Source organism: Coregonus clupeaformis, chromosome 30 (genome assembly GCF_020615455.1).
Source record: "Coregonus clupeaformis isolate EN_2021a chromosome 30, ASM2061545v1, whole genome shotgun sequence".
In the NCBI taxonomy this organism is placed as follows: domain Eukaryota; kingdom Metazoa; phylum Chordata; class Actinopteri; order Salmoniformes; family Salmonidae; genus Coregonus; species Coregonus clupeaformis.
Genome location: NC_059221.1, coordinates 14,765,508 through 14,780,987, shown reverse-complemented (window position 1 = coordinate 14,780,987; position 15,480 = coordinate 14,765,508). Strand labels below are relative to the sequence as shown.

The 15,480-nt window shown below is 40.4% G+C and overlaps 1 protein-coding gene across 9 annotated transcripts in view; it reads right to left on the bottom strand.

Moving 5' to 3' along the window:
- The window catches only part of LOC121545828 (homeobox protein Hox-C10a), a 78,516-nt gene extending 69,346 nt beyond the window's left edge, over nt 1–9,170 (bottom strand). For 4 of the 9 annotated variants that reach the window (XM_041856680.2, XM_045209458.1, XM_041856682.2 and 1 more), the window contains exons 1-2: nt 4,129–9,170; nt 690–1,988 (exon numbers count right to left, since the gene is read on the bottom strand). In XM_041856680.2, the coding sequence (XP_041712614.1) occupies nt 1,711–1,988; nt 4,129–4,885 (1,035 nt within the window). In that variant the 5' untranslated portion in view covers nt 4,886–9,170 and the 3' untranslated portion in view covers nt 690–1,710. Of the gene's footprint in view, nt 1–689; nt 1,989–4,128 lie in introns of those variants that run through there. The other 5 variants (XM_041856684.2, XM_041856683.2, XM_041856679.2 and 2 more) reach the window with 4 other exon arrangements.
- Nucleotides 9,171–15,480: the final 6,310 nt, after the last annotated feature.

Here is a 15,480-nt window from a genome sequence, read left to right as displayed (position 1 = left end):
CTCCAGTTCATTTACAATGCCATTTGCGAGGACTTCAGTCAGAGCCTAGGGTGTAATTTAACGGAAAGTGTCGCCCTTGATGAAGACGAACTGACGTAATCAAGGCAGTTTCTTGTTGCCGAGCCAGGAAGCGAATCCCAACAACATGAAACTACCTAAACCACGCTTCAGCTGCGCGAGACGGGGTGTTCCATCAGGAAGGGAGACAAACAAACAGCAAAACACTCAAAGCCAAGTAAGGATTTTATTGTCTGTCAACCATTACCAGCATAATGAAACAAATAGGAATCGTTCTTCCGAATGTATTATATTACTGTCACTGTCATCCTAAATAGGCTAATCGTGTACAATATTGAGCATCACCAGCAAATTAGGACTTTGAAATAGCTTACTGTTATACCGCAAAATAATAACAAATGGTGTCTGAAAATGCTCAACTAATAATGGGAAAGCTCTTTAGACATAGTTTACATAATCGATATCAACACCAGTAGCAGCAATAACAAGACCAATGTCTGGTTCAAAATGCTCAAAATGTTACCAAAAGAAGAACGTCAAATCAATCGCATTGATCAGACAACCCATCCCATCTCGCATGCTCGAGAGCGCTGTCAAACAAGCTCCATTGGCAGACCAACCGGCAGACAGGCGTGACATCTCAAAATCACAGCCAAGTTAATAATACATACCTATTTGTGTCCTACCTTGAATTTCCGCGCAGACACTCTGTCGTGGTGGTCCTTATTTATTCATGCTGTCCTTGATGTTGTTGTTATTGTTATTGTCATCCATCCCTTTCGTTTCCTGACGAGACAACGGTCCAGTATCCTCAAATAAGAATGCGGCAGGCTACATAGCAGTGGGAGCCCTTCGACCGCGTTGGTGAATCCAGTACTTAGCAGACACTCTCCACTGTGTAGACTAGCCTAGCCTTCTCCTCCACACACGTTTAAACGATGCATCTTTACTGCAGCAGCCAGCTAGCACATTATATTTGCAGATCATAAAATCCACCCCGAGCTCGTGCTTCTACCACGAGACGAACCTGACATAATAATTTTATGACCTTGACTTACTGTGGTCACCTGGATAGTATTTAAACCAATCTCTTCTATTAAACCACCGTGATCTTCCCACTCTCATCTGCAGCCTCTCTCTCCTTCCCTCGGTCTTTTTCTTTCTCAGAGTGCTAAAATAATAATAACGGGTAGGACAAACTATATGTTATATCTTTCTTTTCAAATCCCCTCCTTTATTCTATTGGACCAGTTTTCCTTTAGGAATCGTCAACTGGTCTAATATGACGCAAGCAACAATGTGCATGCAAACAGTGCGAATAGCCTATCATAGCCTACATAGCAAAAGCAACTAAACTAAAGACAACAAGATGAATCAAAGGAATGAGGGAACATTCCAAAACAAACAAAGTCTGTTTTCATTACAGCAGTTCTATGTTGCTTTATATGGCAGGGCAACGGCACCTCTATTGAATGTTCATGTGTTGAAAGTCAAACTCAAGTGCTGACCGAAAAATCAAGTCCCTCCTTCATAAAGTACTCTTGGGCATCGCTGAAATATTGCTCTTGTATGAAGGCACACTTTGTGTGTGTGTGTGTGTGTGTGCGTGTGTGTGTGTGTGTGTGTGTGTGTGTGTGTATGTGTGTGTGTGTGTTTGGGTGTATATGGAATGGTTTTATATATAATATAATTTCAGGTGAAGTTGTGGACTGCCGTATGATCCCGACCACGACATTCCCTATTGAGTTTCTTGAGCTTCATCCTTCGGTTCTGGAACCAGATCTTGACCTGTCTATCGGTCAGATCGATACTCTTACTGATCTCCAGGCGGCGCTCGCGAGACAGGTACATGTTATACAAGAATTCCTTTTCCAGCTCGAGCGTCTGATGCTTTGTGTATGGGCATCTCTTCTTCCGTCCACTTTTGGCTTTTAACCAGTTTCCTGGAGCATTTTCCAATGTAAAATCATCTGTAGACATAAAACATGGAAAAGGTGAGCATACTGAAGGACTACTTCCATGTTCAAGACAGTCTATATTAGGCCTATTGCATTCCAATTGGTCTGCGTCAGGTCTGCAATGCCGCACCGCAATGTCTGGACTGTCCTTGACAATCTTTATTTCGAATGCACATTCAATAATCTATTTTTGTCGACATTCTTCGAACGCTTTGAATGAAAATGCAAAATTCAAAAAAAGACTTGATGAATGATGAAACATAATGTATAGGCCTATTCGTTGTGCAGCAATTCTACATCCGACCCACTTTTGTTACTGGTCTATAGCAATAAACACAGCCATTATAGCCTTATTGTGGTTTGAGGCTACCCTACACGGAAACTGGAGATAGATTGGAAATTGCTGCATAGCCCGTACTTGGTTACGTATATTACAGGGTACACGGATAACATGCATGGTTAGTTCCCAGCTTCGAATTTCTTAGGCCTAGATATTTCCAACATTTTGAAACGATTGATGAATTTAACATTGAGCAGAATATGAGAATGTCATCTCTGGATCATCAGTGGTTTTTATTTCCTTTCCAAAGCCTGGCCAAATACTAAATGGTAGGCGGCTACATTGTGGCCGTTGAAAGTAGCATTTTGTGTGGTGCATACAAATATAGCTCTACCCCAAAATATGTAGCCGAGACTGGACTGACTAACGGTTTTATAAGACAAACGAGGGAGAGTTTAACATTATGCAGCAGCAAATAGAAATTCGTTTTTGGCAAACTTGAACTCTACTCAACTGAATTCCATGGTGTTAGCTAATACAAATACACAATGTAACCAAGCAATATACTATTTGTATTATTAATAATAATAACAATAATAATATTATAACAATATCACATTGATAATTCGTTAATAATATATGTATTCACCCTTTTGGATATACACACAACATTGTGCGTGTGGAAAACTGTGGGTTATCCACCCGTTATCCTCTATTATTAGAAAAATAAAAAGGGAATATAATAACTAGCATGACGTTTAAGCTAGCTAAACCCCATTGTTATTATAAGAAAATGTATTTTATATGCAAGATGATTTTCATGTAAATAAAATTAGATTTAATAGTTTAATTTTCAAGTAAAGACCATTTCGTGGATGCTATTTCAGACTACGTATATCGTAGGCTGTTTTACCAAACAGTCATTATCGAAATTGAGACGTTGTGTATAGTCTAAGCTGTATTCTGCTTTATAAAACGTAGGATATAGCCTAACGTATGTAATTACACCATTATGGTGCGTAAAATGATGTTGTTACAAATGGTTAGGCCTTCTTTATACATTTTAAATGGCCCATGTAGCGCGTGTGTGTGTGTGTATGTGTGTGTGTGTGTGTGTTTGTCTGCTCAAACTGTTTGACTGTGCACGCGCGTTATGCGTTATGAGTGTGTGAGCGTGTTTATTTCAATGATAACGGCCCATTTCACATTCTCACATTAATAGAAAGGTGAGAAATGCCGTCGCCACAGTAACCCCTGCGAGGCTAGACCGTTAAATGCCTGTTCATAATGTCTCCAAAAGGTTCTGGATAGAACCAAAAAGGATTCTATTGCTTGCTTCATATATGGCACCCCTAAAGGTTCTATATAGAACCCTTTTGTAGGGTGCTTTGAACAGAACCCCAGGGCTTCTTCTTCACTGAACCAAAATTGGTTCCATATAGAACCCTTGGGTTCGATATAGGATTCTATATAGAACCAATTTCGGTTCTATATAGAACCTTAAGGGGTGCCATATATGAAACAAGCATAGAACCTTTTTTAAACATACATTTTTTTCTAAGAGTGTACAGTAGATATAGCATACACAATTCCAGAATATCAAAACGCCCACTGACGCTTAGTTCATGCATGCAGATGAGACCATTTTTATAATATTTTTTTTTGTATTGCCACATTGTATCTCACAAAGGTTTTATGGTACGATTTTAAGTACACTGCACTATGTGTGTGTGTGTGTGTGTGTGTGAGAGAGAGAGAGAGAGAGAGAGAGAGAGAGAGAGAGAGAGAGAGAGAGAGAGAGAGAGAGAGAGAGAGAGAGAGAGAGAGAAAGAGCGAGGAGGGAAGATGGAGGGGGGTTGCTTTTTGGGTTACCTTTCAATTCGCTGTCGGAGATATCAGAACAACTGTCAGTCTTTGCACTTTCCTCTTTCTTGCTCATTCGCTGTTCTGCCTCTTCGATGCCCATTTCCTCGCTGACTGTCTCCTGGGTAGATTTGCTCATTTTAACCGTTGATTCTCTGGGTGATTCTACAGATCTCGTCACCTGGTCTAAAGAAGCAAAGCCTGTCCCGACCTGCTTTTCCCGCTGTCCCCTGATCCCTCCGGGGTATACCTGTCTCTCTCCTCCATAACATTCGGACGCCGCCGAGACAGCGGTTTGGCCGGTCTGGCTGCTACTATTGTTCCCAAGCCGGATGTAAGTAGCCGATTCTGTAGTGTCCTTATTAGTCCTGCTGCTACTGTCACCCTGATACAGACAACAGAACGCCTCCTCTTTGACGTTATCGGTTGGCAACGAACACGGTTGTAAACTGGACTGGGCAACAGGTTGCTCATCCCTGTTAGTTTTGGAAGTCCAGGTCCATGTGCCCAGTTGGGATGACAGGTAAGGCGCTTCTTGGTAGGAGCCGAGAGGGTGGCTACTCACAGGAACCTCGTCTTTTTTGGAGATGGACGATCCAACTACTCCAAAATGTCTCATCATTGAGCATTCATACTCAGATGCAGCCGAGGGGATGTACATTCCAGGGTTGCTGCTGGAGTAGCCTTCGCCTCTATAGGAAGATGATCCTCCCATCAAAGAATCCATAAGGAAATGACCGGCAGCCATGTTATCCTGGCATGACATTATTTGTATTGTTGGTTTTGTTCGTTTGTGTTCCTGTAGTAAAGGTTTTCTGGAGAAGAATAAGGACAGTAGGAGGCTGACATATTTTGGGGGCCAAAAATATCAGCAACATAATTATGGATTCTTGGAGCTCCATGTCATGTGATTTTCAGACCAATAGCGGCGTGGAAGAGGCCTTGAAGCGCAAGACTGGGGTGACGTCAGCGCGGTCAAATTGGAGCGCAAAGGGGCTTTTGCACGGTGCAAGGGCGCCATCTAGCGGAGAGCTTTGGGTAAAGACAGCCACAGAAGGACGGAACAAAGGGGTAGACAAAATATTTTACTATCAGTTACTTGGGTATAGCCGAAATGAAATCTAGTTCAAAAAGTAATTGTTAAGACAAGATAACATAAAAACAAGACAGAGCAAATAGTTCGATAAATATGATTATTTATTGGAGCTTGTTCGATGCCACGAGGAAAGCCATTTCGTTTTTCTAGGTATTCGTCAATAGATTCAGAAATAAACCAATGGACGCATAGAATATACCAGCACCACTCTCGGGTAGGCCTACGTTTATTTTGCAAACTGATTTTCATAAGAGGTAGAAATAACTTTAGACTGTTTGCCTTAGACTAACGTACAGGCCTCAATCAAATCACTGTAGCTAGTCGTTGTGGCACCAGCAGTTGCATAAGAACATTTGTTTTATTAAAATCTATTTAAAAGGTTAACCAATTTGAGTATGCCAGAGTATATTTTTGACTATGTATAGTCTAGTAACACAGTATATAGTTTATTTTATATTTTTTACTGTATAAAGGCCTATAGGCTACTCGGTGTTTTTTTTAAAGCTCCACCAGTGTTGATGTGCGCAGATCGTTTCAGCAAATATGTATATTAGACCTAGTTACAAAAAATAATCACCAAAAGTTAGAAGATTAAATTGAATATGGTTTCTATGATGCATCTAGAATTTATCATGGGCCTATACAGAATGGTTGTTTGGAAAACCTGCCTTTCTCTTTACGTTCAGAATTATAAGAAGGATTAAGCTATTATAGTTATGGTCCTTTCTTTCCAACTCCAACTCGTGCGTAATAGGATATTTAATTCATATCATGCAGGCGTGACTTCAATTTGAGTGAGAAAAATATACACGGGTGTACGCCACGTGTAATTTGATTTTTGAAGATACAATTATTCCCAATTTCTCTGACAAATATTGAGTGTAATTCCATGTAGACAATTCCATGTCATTAACAAATCAAATTAAGCAGACATTTCTGTGTGCGTTTTTACACGTCTTACTAACTGAAGCTTTGACTAAGACATTTTAAAATCCATTGCAAAAATATACTTTGTTTCCCCATGACAATAACGTTCTAGCATGTAAATCGTTGCATAATGATAATCTTGTTTTCCAGCAAGGACAGCAGTTCACATTTTCTGAGATTGATAATCCAAAACAAAAAGAACATTACATTTTTCAATTATTCTTTTTTGTAGCCTATGCCTATTCCCATTTTGTTTTGAGGTTAAAATGTATGAGCCACGAGTCAAAGAAAGGTATGGATGCAGGACGGTTTAACATGTTGCTACATTATTGTGTTTCCATATTTTGAGTCAACACAACAATATAAAAAAGATGCGCATAGTTTTTCCTGCCAGAAGTCCTATGAAAACGCCTATCCATAAGGCGTATGTGTAGTATTTTTCTACTCGAATATGTACGTGCTCAATACGTTTGATATTACAATTACTAAGGTAATACAAGGACATCTACAAAAGTAGTCTACCAGGTTTAGCAACTAGGGCCTACTGCTAAAACAAAGCAGTGGGCGCGTGTTGTTATTGCTGTGTGTTGGCTATGACGCTACATAATGAAAGGGAAAATCCAACCTCTTTATTTATATAATTTCACCACGAGACATGATAATTAATTATTCTCAGACTTGCACGTCTTGTAGGTTTATTTCAAACTGATGCAAAAATATACGAGTGGTTGCTAAAGCACTTGAATTTGGACAGAGAAGGACACATTTCCATGAACGTGATTCTGTGTTTTATATATATTTTCACACTATGAGGTTCAAATAATACTGTGAAGTTGTGAAAATTATGCACTCTAAAAAATGTGTAACCCAGCGCTGGGTCACTATAGTACATACCCAGCACTGGGTTATTTTGACCAAGCACCGTTGGGTTATGTGAATGACCCAATACGTTGGGGTTACTTGATTTACCCCAAAATGTTGTTATTTTGCTTTTTACTCTTTTGCTGGGTTATTGTTATTCATGTATTTTTTACCAAGCAGTGGTTTATTTCTTACTTTGTTGCTAGGTTATTTTCTACCTTCTCTCTATTACAGAATCAGCTACTTTTTTATAAGTAAGAATACTTCTAACAATAAATATTTAAATGACAAATGGCCAATCATGACAATTTGTAGATAAAATACAAAATGTTTATTTTCAGCTATTAATTTCAGCTACCAAATGAAGTCATGCAAAAGATAAACAACAAATAAGGAACACACAAATAAACAAACATTTTAGAAGCACAATGCATCATTTGAAAATCACAGCAGCCCTACCAATTAAAGCTGAGGAATGGGGCTGAAGAAAAGTAACAACTTTACCCTCTACTACCCCAACCCCTACCAGATATACATTATACATTATCAACATGAATTTATGTAAAACAACAACAACAAAACATAATGTCTTCTGATCCAGAGCCTGCCCATTCATGATGGTGAATGCCAGGGAGTAGAGGCGATTGTCCCCCGAGAGTCAGAACGAAGGGTTCAGGTCTCTTGTTCTTGTTCTTTTGGTCGCCTGGCAGAGATATTCTGCCATATTGGTTTCAACCTGGGGATTAGAGAATATGATTATAAAAGGTTGAACAATAAGACACACATGACACTTTGCACAAGCCAACGCGTGCACACACACACACAAACACACACAAATTGTGGCCTTTCTTATTGTTCAGAACATGCTATACTCACATACAGTATATTGCTGTGTGCAAGAGGTTCATCTGCATTGAGTTGAGTCCAGAAACATTGTGTGTCTTCTTTCCAATTTTTTACACTGGTGTTGGGAGAAACACTTTTAGGACCATGTCTTCTTTAGTATCTGGGGAACAAAGACATAACAAGGTTTTAGGGGACAGTCAAAATGGTTAAACGTGGATGAACATTTGAGACTACTTTAATTTAAATATGTAGCTAGCTACCTGCACCAGGTACACTGATGGTGGGGAAAACACTCTCAGGGCCTTTAGTAGCCTATCTGTTGGACAAAGACATACCAAGGTTTAAGTGGAGAGTCAAAATGGATAGACTAAACTTGGATGAACAATTGAGACATTTTTATTTCAATATGTAGCTAGCTAGCTATAGCTACCTAAAGTAACTGTGTGCATCCAGACTGAGACCAGCAAGCTAACTCATAGAAAGAATTAGGCTAAAAGCCATACAGTAGCCTAATTGAACCACCATAAAAGCATGAGTTATAAGCTTGCTAACTAGCTACCAACCATGTTAAATTAACTCAGCGACAGGGAATAGGCCTAGCTATGTAAAATATATAGCTAGCTGGTCTAGCTAGCCAAACAGAGTGAGCAACCTAGTTTAAGCTAACTAGCTACCTGACGTGGAACAATGCGCCACACAGTAGGCCTATAGAAGACACGCGTTCTACAGGCACTGACATAGCTAGCTAAACTTAAACAAAAACCTTACATTTGGTACCACACAGAACACAGGAAAATAGCTTGTTAGCTAGCTAGCTAGCCAGCTAAGTTAGCAAACATTAGCTAAGTAGCTAGCTAGCTTAAGCTTGGGCTAGCATGCATGGGGTTGTTTGATAGCTAGTTAGCTTGCTAGCTAAAATGTTCTAAAATTGTCAATGACTGAGATAATACAGAATGTAATTATGATAGCTAGGTCTATTTATCCTGAATGGATAATTACTTACATTAGCTTTTTACTTTTTACGGTCAGCCACAACGGCTTGCCCATTTGTCCATAGAAAAGTAATTCCACTCAGTGGATTTGGCTCACTGGGTCATATCTCAATAACCCAACCTCAATAACACAGCATCAACAACCCAACGTTGCTCTTATTAAAGAAAACAACTCAACTAAGTGGCCAAATGCCTTCAACCCAGCAAATGGGTCATCCAAACAACTCAGCATTTTTAGAGTGTGATAATGCCCTTTAAGTGTAAGAGCTGTTTGAAAATACCGCTTGAAATCTCTGCCTGTTTTGGTGGGATGGAGTTTTGGCATGCCTGGTGACATCATGCCAATAGCTAGTTTTCAGTTTCCCCCTCCCAACTCATACCACTCCCAGACAGTTGTAGCAAAATTCATCTTGAGAAATTGCTCTTTGCTATTTTTGTTCAGTTTACCTCCATTTAAAAGGATATAAACCCAATAATAACACATGATCAGAATAATTATCATGATCCAAATATTGTTTACTACATGTAAATCACTATACCAGTGTATTTGCTCTTGTTTTTAATGGGAGGGCTATGTGTGTTTGGAAGGTTGAGCTGTGTCGATTGGTGTGCCTATTATGTGTATTTGTCAGTGAAATAAACTGAAATATTTGTTCAACAACGATTAATGCCTAGGTGTGAATTTTATTTTGTGTATTTTGTTATTTTGAATGTTATTTTGTGCACATAAGGATGTTCTATGCACGTCACATGCCTACTTCCCCGCTCGCGCATAGGAAAGGTTTTATTTGCTCATGGGTAAAATAAAATATTCCTCCATCATGTCCTTTCCATTCGTTTGATTGCCTAAATAGCTGTTGATTTGTGTTTAGTGTAAAATAAGCACAGACACATTTATGCTTTACGTCTTTAAACTTTATTCAGTCTACTATACAGTTTTTGCTTCAAATCGAATATATTTACCATCATGCGGAGTAGCGAAAACATAGACAAGCTACACATGTTCAGAATTACGCATATGCCGCCCATCCCCATGTTGCGCTTAGGCGACGGAGGGAAGCCTAAACTAGTTTGTCTATTGCAGGCCACCATGAAATATCTTTCCAATTTCATGTAACGAGGTTGAGCTCCTTGCAAGCAGATGTCCACCCCCTGTGCAAGTGGGAATTTATGGCTGAGGCATGTAGCGTCTTAAAGACAATTATAAATCAGAGAAGTGGTAATCGGAAAGCACACATAGGTATTACATTGGTGACGACCACACAAAGGACCGCAGGTTAGTTTCTTCAACTTACAGTTCATTCGGAAAGTATTCAGACCCCTTGACTTTTCCACATTTTGTTACGTTACAGCCTTATCACATTTACATAAGTATTCAGACCCTTTACTCAGTACTTTGTTGAAACCCCTTTGGCAGCGATTACAGCCTTGAGTCTTCATGGGTATGACGCTACAAGCTTGGCACATCTGTATTTGGGGAGTTTCTCCCATTCTTCTCTGCAGATCATCTCAAGATATGTCAGGTTGGATGGGGAGCATCACTGCACAGCTATTTTCAGGTCTCTCCAGAGATGTTCGATCGGGTTCAAGTCCGGGCTCTGGCTGAGCCACTCAAGGACATTCAGAGACTGATCCCAAAGCCACTCTTGCTTTGTCTTGGCTGTGTGCTTAGGGTCATTGTCCTGTTGGAAGGTGAACCTTCGCCCCAGTCTGAGGTCCTGAGCGCTCTGGAGCTGGTTTTCATTAAGGATCTCTCTGTACTTTGCTCCGTTCATCTTTCCCTCGATCCTGACTGGTCTCCCAGTCCCTGCCGCTGTAAAACATCCCCACAGCATGATGCTGCCACCACCATGCTTCACCGTAGGGATGGTATTCGCCAAGTGATGGTTTCCTCCTGACGTGATGCTTGGCATTCAGGCCAAAGAGTTCACTCTTGGTTTCATCAGACTAAAGAATCTTGTTTCTCATGGTCTGAGAGTCCTTTAGGTGCCTTTTGGCAAACTCCAAGTGGGCTTTCATGCGCCTTTTACTGAGGAGTGGCTTCCGTCTGGCCACTCTACCATTTAGGCCTGATTGGTGGAGTGCTGAGGAGATGGTTGTCCTTCTGGAAGGTTCTCCCATCTCTTCAGAGGAACTCTGGAGCTCTGTCAGAGCGACTATCGGGTTCTTGGTCACCTCCCTGACCAAGGCCCTTCTCTGCTGATTCCTCAGTTTGGCCGGGCGGCCAGCTTTAGGAAGAGTCTTGGTGGTTCCAAACTTCTTCCATTTCAGAATGATGGAGGCCACTGTTTTCTTTGGGACCTTCAATGCGGCAGACATTTTTTGGTAGCCTTCCCCAGATCCGTGCCTCGACACAATCCTGTCTCGGAGCTCTACAGGCAATTCCTTCGACCTCATGGCTTGTTTTTTTGCTCGGACATGCACTGTCAACTGTGGGTCCTTATATGGACAGTGGTGTGCCTTTCCAAATCATGTCCAATCAATTGAATTTATCATAGGTCGACTCCAATCAAGTTGTAGAACATCTCAATGATGATCAATGGAAACAGGATGCACCTGAGCTCAATTTCGAGTCTCATAACAAAGGGTCTGAATACTTATGTAAATAAGGTATTTCTGTTTTGTTTTTTATTTATACAATTGCAAAAATGACTCAAAACCAATTTTCGCTTTGTCATTACGGGGTATTGTGTGTAGATTGATGAGGAAAAACATGATTTGAATCCATTTTAAAATAAGGCTGTAACGTAACAAAATGTGGAAAAAGTGAAGGGGTCTGAATACTTTCCGAATGCACTGTAAATCTACAGCTTTCAGCTTTCATCACATCTAGCGTACATTGAAAATCATTATGGCAAGAACTCATTGCAAAACAAAGCTTAAATTGCCATTTCTATCCAAATTGGTGCTGGCCTTATTTCATTTTTGATGTGATCTGTTTCTGGTTGCAAGCATCATTTCATTTGTTTATGCCAGAGGATAAGTGTTCGTTAACTCCCTTCACTTAAGAACTCATTGCAGAATTATTCTCAATAACGAGCCCCATTCATAAGGAACTAGATAGCGCGGGCTTGAGCTTTCAAAACACTGCTCCTATTATCAACCACGACCTCATTTGGGAGACACTGGTACACACTTTTATATAATAATCTACTGTGGAAAACAATAGCATCATACATTATGTAACCATCAAGACGAGGCTCCTGCGTAATGTAGATGTAGGCCCATGGCAGACATTTGAATCTGCCCCTTGAATCTGATACACTCACACAATAGACCTGACATACAAGCTGACTAAAAGGTGGAGAAAATGTCTTACGCCTCGATCACACTGACAGTGTCATTGAATTTTGGTACACCAAATGGAACGCTGTGTTTGCCTTGCAGAATTGCGTTGCAGAGGCAGTTGCAGTGCGTTCAGTGTGGTGCATAGGTTGGATTTATCGAACGTATGCGTCAAACTGTATGCGTAGGCGGCTTGACAGAAATGGTAGCAGAAGGTGAATGTTGAACTTTTGTTGCACACATATCTATATTATGCTGCGTACTATTTTGCGTACCGACACTGTCGGTGTGATCAAGACCTTAGGCACAAACGTAATTTCAAGCAATCCATCTTGAATTACAACGACGCGTAATGTAAATACTTTTTCAATGTATCCTTCACAATATTCCAACTGAAAAATTGTTAGGATAAGATAAAGGAATGCTCAAAACATCAACGAAATGAAATAGGCCTCAGTACTCAGCAAACACATAAACCACAACAATAACATCAAGTTAGAACATATACATGGAGTAAAAAAGACATAGGCCTGCATAATAATTATTTGAGCGCTGCTTAAAAGGCCATACAACCAATTCAAATAACAGTTAGCTACATTTCTTATCACATTGAAAAGATTAAACAAAGATCTAGCTATTCTTTATGTTAGTTCCTTTTCAACCTTATTGAATCGCCATGTATCGGCTCTCACGAAATGTTATTCTTCAGGCGGTCCGATTGCATTCGCCTGTGACTCCCGCCATTTTCCTTCCCAACAGCCAAGTGCGCAACGGGATCAGCTCGACTGAACCAAGCGCCGGCTGCATTGTATCCTCTATCATCGCTCAGGATACATCAAGAGTACCACATTACAACTATATACAACCAAAACAAAATAAAATGTAATTGAATCTCGAAGACCATATCTACACTTTTGTAGTGGTGTATGAATTACAGCATCCATCAAAAGAAGAACATGATGTTTCCATGCATTGTCCTATAACTTTATAAATGCCTATTGAAGGAAAGGAAGCAATTCATTGCTCTCCTATTGTGCGATCAACACAACCCGGGGTGAATCCTGGCCCCCTGTGGTTGATAGGCAGCAGTTTGAGGAGCCTCGAGCCTCAGAGGATGGTGACGATGTGTGGCAGAGATATCCAACAAATTACCGACATCATCTTCCCAGGGCAAAGGTTGGTGGGTGTGACAAGAAAAGTATTCCAGCCTTGATCTCTGCCTGCGAGCATCTCCCTCCTCCTCCTCCCCGCCACAAATAACACCCCCCTCTTCCGCCATCAGCTTCAGTCTAAAGGGAGTGTAGTGAGTAGCAGAGAACAAACAAGCACACACAAATAGAGAGAGAATCGAATAGAAAATAACATAACATAATATAATTCTGCATCAGTCTTAAAGAAGAATATAACCCAAATGCATGATCTACATTCATTTCTACAAGAAACGGTGAAAATATAAGTACATGTTAAAGCTCATGCCAACATGTTATAAAACGTATCATGCGTGAAAACGTATACATTTTACAGGGATAATAAAGTGTATTTACTGGGCGTACTAAAGCTGGCAAAGTTACCTGCTGTAGTTTAATGAGATGGGTCAAAGTTGGACTCTCTACACATTCCTTTTTCTGTTCCCACTCACTCCCATTGGTCGATTCCCCTCTTGCACACATTTCCGGGCTAAAGGGGCTCCTTGATTCCACTTTATTGCAGCGGGTTAAAGGTGAAGGCCTTGACGTTATTGAAGTTCAAAGACTACTTTCAATTATAAATTGTAGTTAATACACACACGTGCAATCTTCCATGCACATATGCTCCGTGTGCAGGCTGGCGCACGCATGTAGGCCTACCCACACACACACACACACACTCGGTAAAATCTGTCCAACAGTCACACACCAGTAATGTCCTCTATATTTATAGATGTGCACACACACCTACCACTTGGCCAATTAAGACAACAATTAGTAAAGACATCGTTTGGGTAATTTCAATGGATAACTTACTACATTTGCACACACTGTATATAGATTTTCTATTGTGTTTTTGACTGTACGTTTTGTTTATCCCATATGTAACTCTGTGTTGTTGTTGTTTTTATCGCACTGCTTTGCTTTATCTTGGCCAGGTCGCAGTTGTAAATGAGAACTTGTTCTCAACTGGCTTACCTGGTTAAATAAAGGTTAAATAAATAAAATAAAAATAAAAAACTTGACTGACCTAGAGTTCCAAGATCTAATTTCAGGGGTCCCTTTTATCAGAAATGTCTGAAGTATGAGGTAGTGGTGAAGGCTGAAAGGCTAAAGGATGTGTGTGTGTGTGTGTGTGTCTGTGTGTGTGTGTGTGTGTGTGTGTGTGTGTCTGTGTCTGTGTGTGTTTGTGTGTGTGTGTGTGTGTGTGTGTGTGTGTGTGTGTGTGTGTGTCTGTGTCTGTGTCTGTGTCTGTGTGTGTTTGTGTGTGTTTGTGTGTGTGTGTGTGTGTGTGTGTGTGTGTGTGTGTGTGTGTGTGTAGTGCAGTTGGAGGGGGATTGACGTTGTGCACAGCACGGGCCCGAGTTCACGTTGAACAGTCTAGTTGGCAAGTTTTTTGTTTGGACAGCCAGTCTTACTTGTTTACTGCGGAAGTGAACGCCATTCCATCTGAACAGACGGTGCAATTAAAAGAAAAAAAATCGCCATTTAGTGCCTCTGTCTTTATGGCACTGTCTGGACTGCAAGAGTGGCGATTCCATTTAGTGGGCACTAAAGGAGGATCACGTTCCTCTTTCTTTCTCTGTGATTCTGAGGTGTAGCCTAGTTTGTGTTGTTGTTTCCGTGTACTTCTGTGTGTGCTTGCAAAAGCTCAAATATGCACTCCTAGAGCTGTATCCACTAAGCATGCAAGCATTATATATATGTACCGCTCAACAGCCCACACACACACACTCACTCAACAATGTTTTCGTCTGCAAATGTGTTTGCGTAAAAAGGAAGGCCTATTCCTACATTAAAATTGTGTGGCTTAAAACTAAGTTGGCATTAGATGCAATTACTATCCATAAATACCCAACTAATAATGCACGACTCGCAATCTCTCCACATGCTTCGAACTTGGTTTTATCAAAACTGTAGCACAAAATAACCATTTAGGCTACCAACCCCACTCAAATCCCTTGAAAATTACCACCAGATAGACCGAACCATTGTCGAAAAGAAAACCTAAGACAAAAATGCAGTCAGATTATTTTGCCAATACTTTTTGAATCATTGCCTACCACTCTCAATCAATCGGCTTGAAAACGACCATCACATAGGCATAACCATGGTCAATAATAAAATCTATGACAAAAATCCACCAGTCTGTTACTTTTGTCTATAT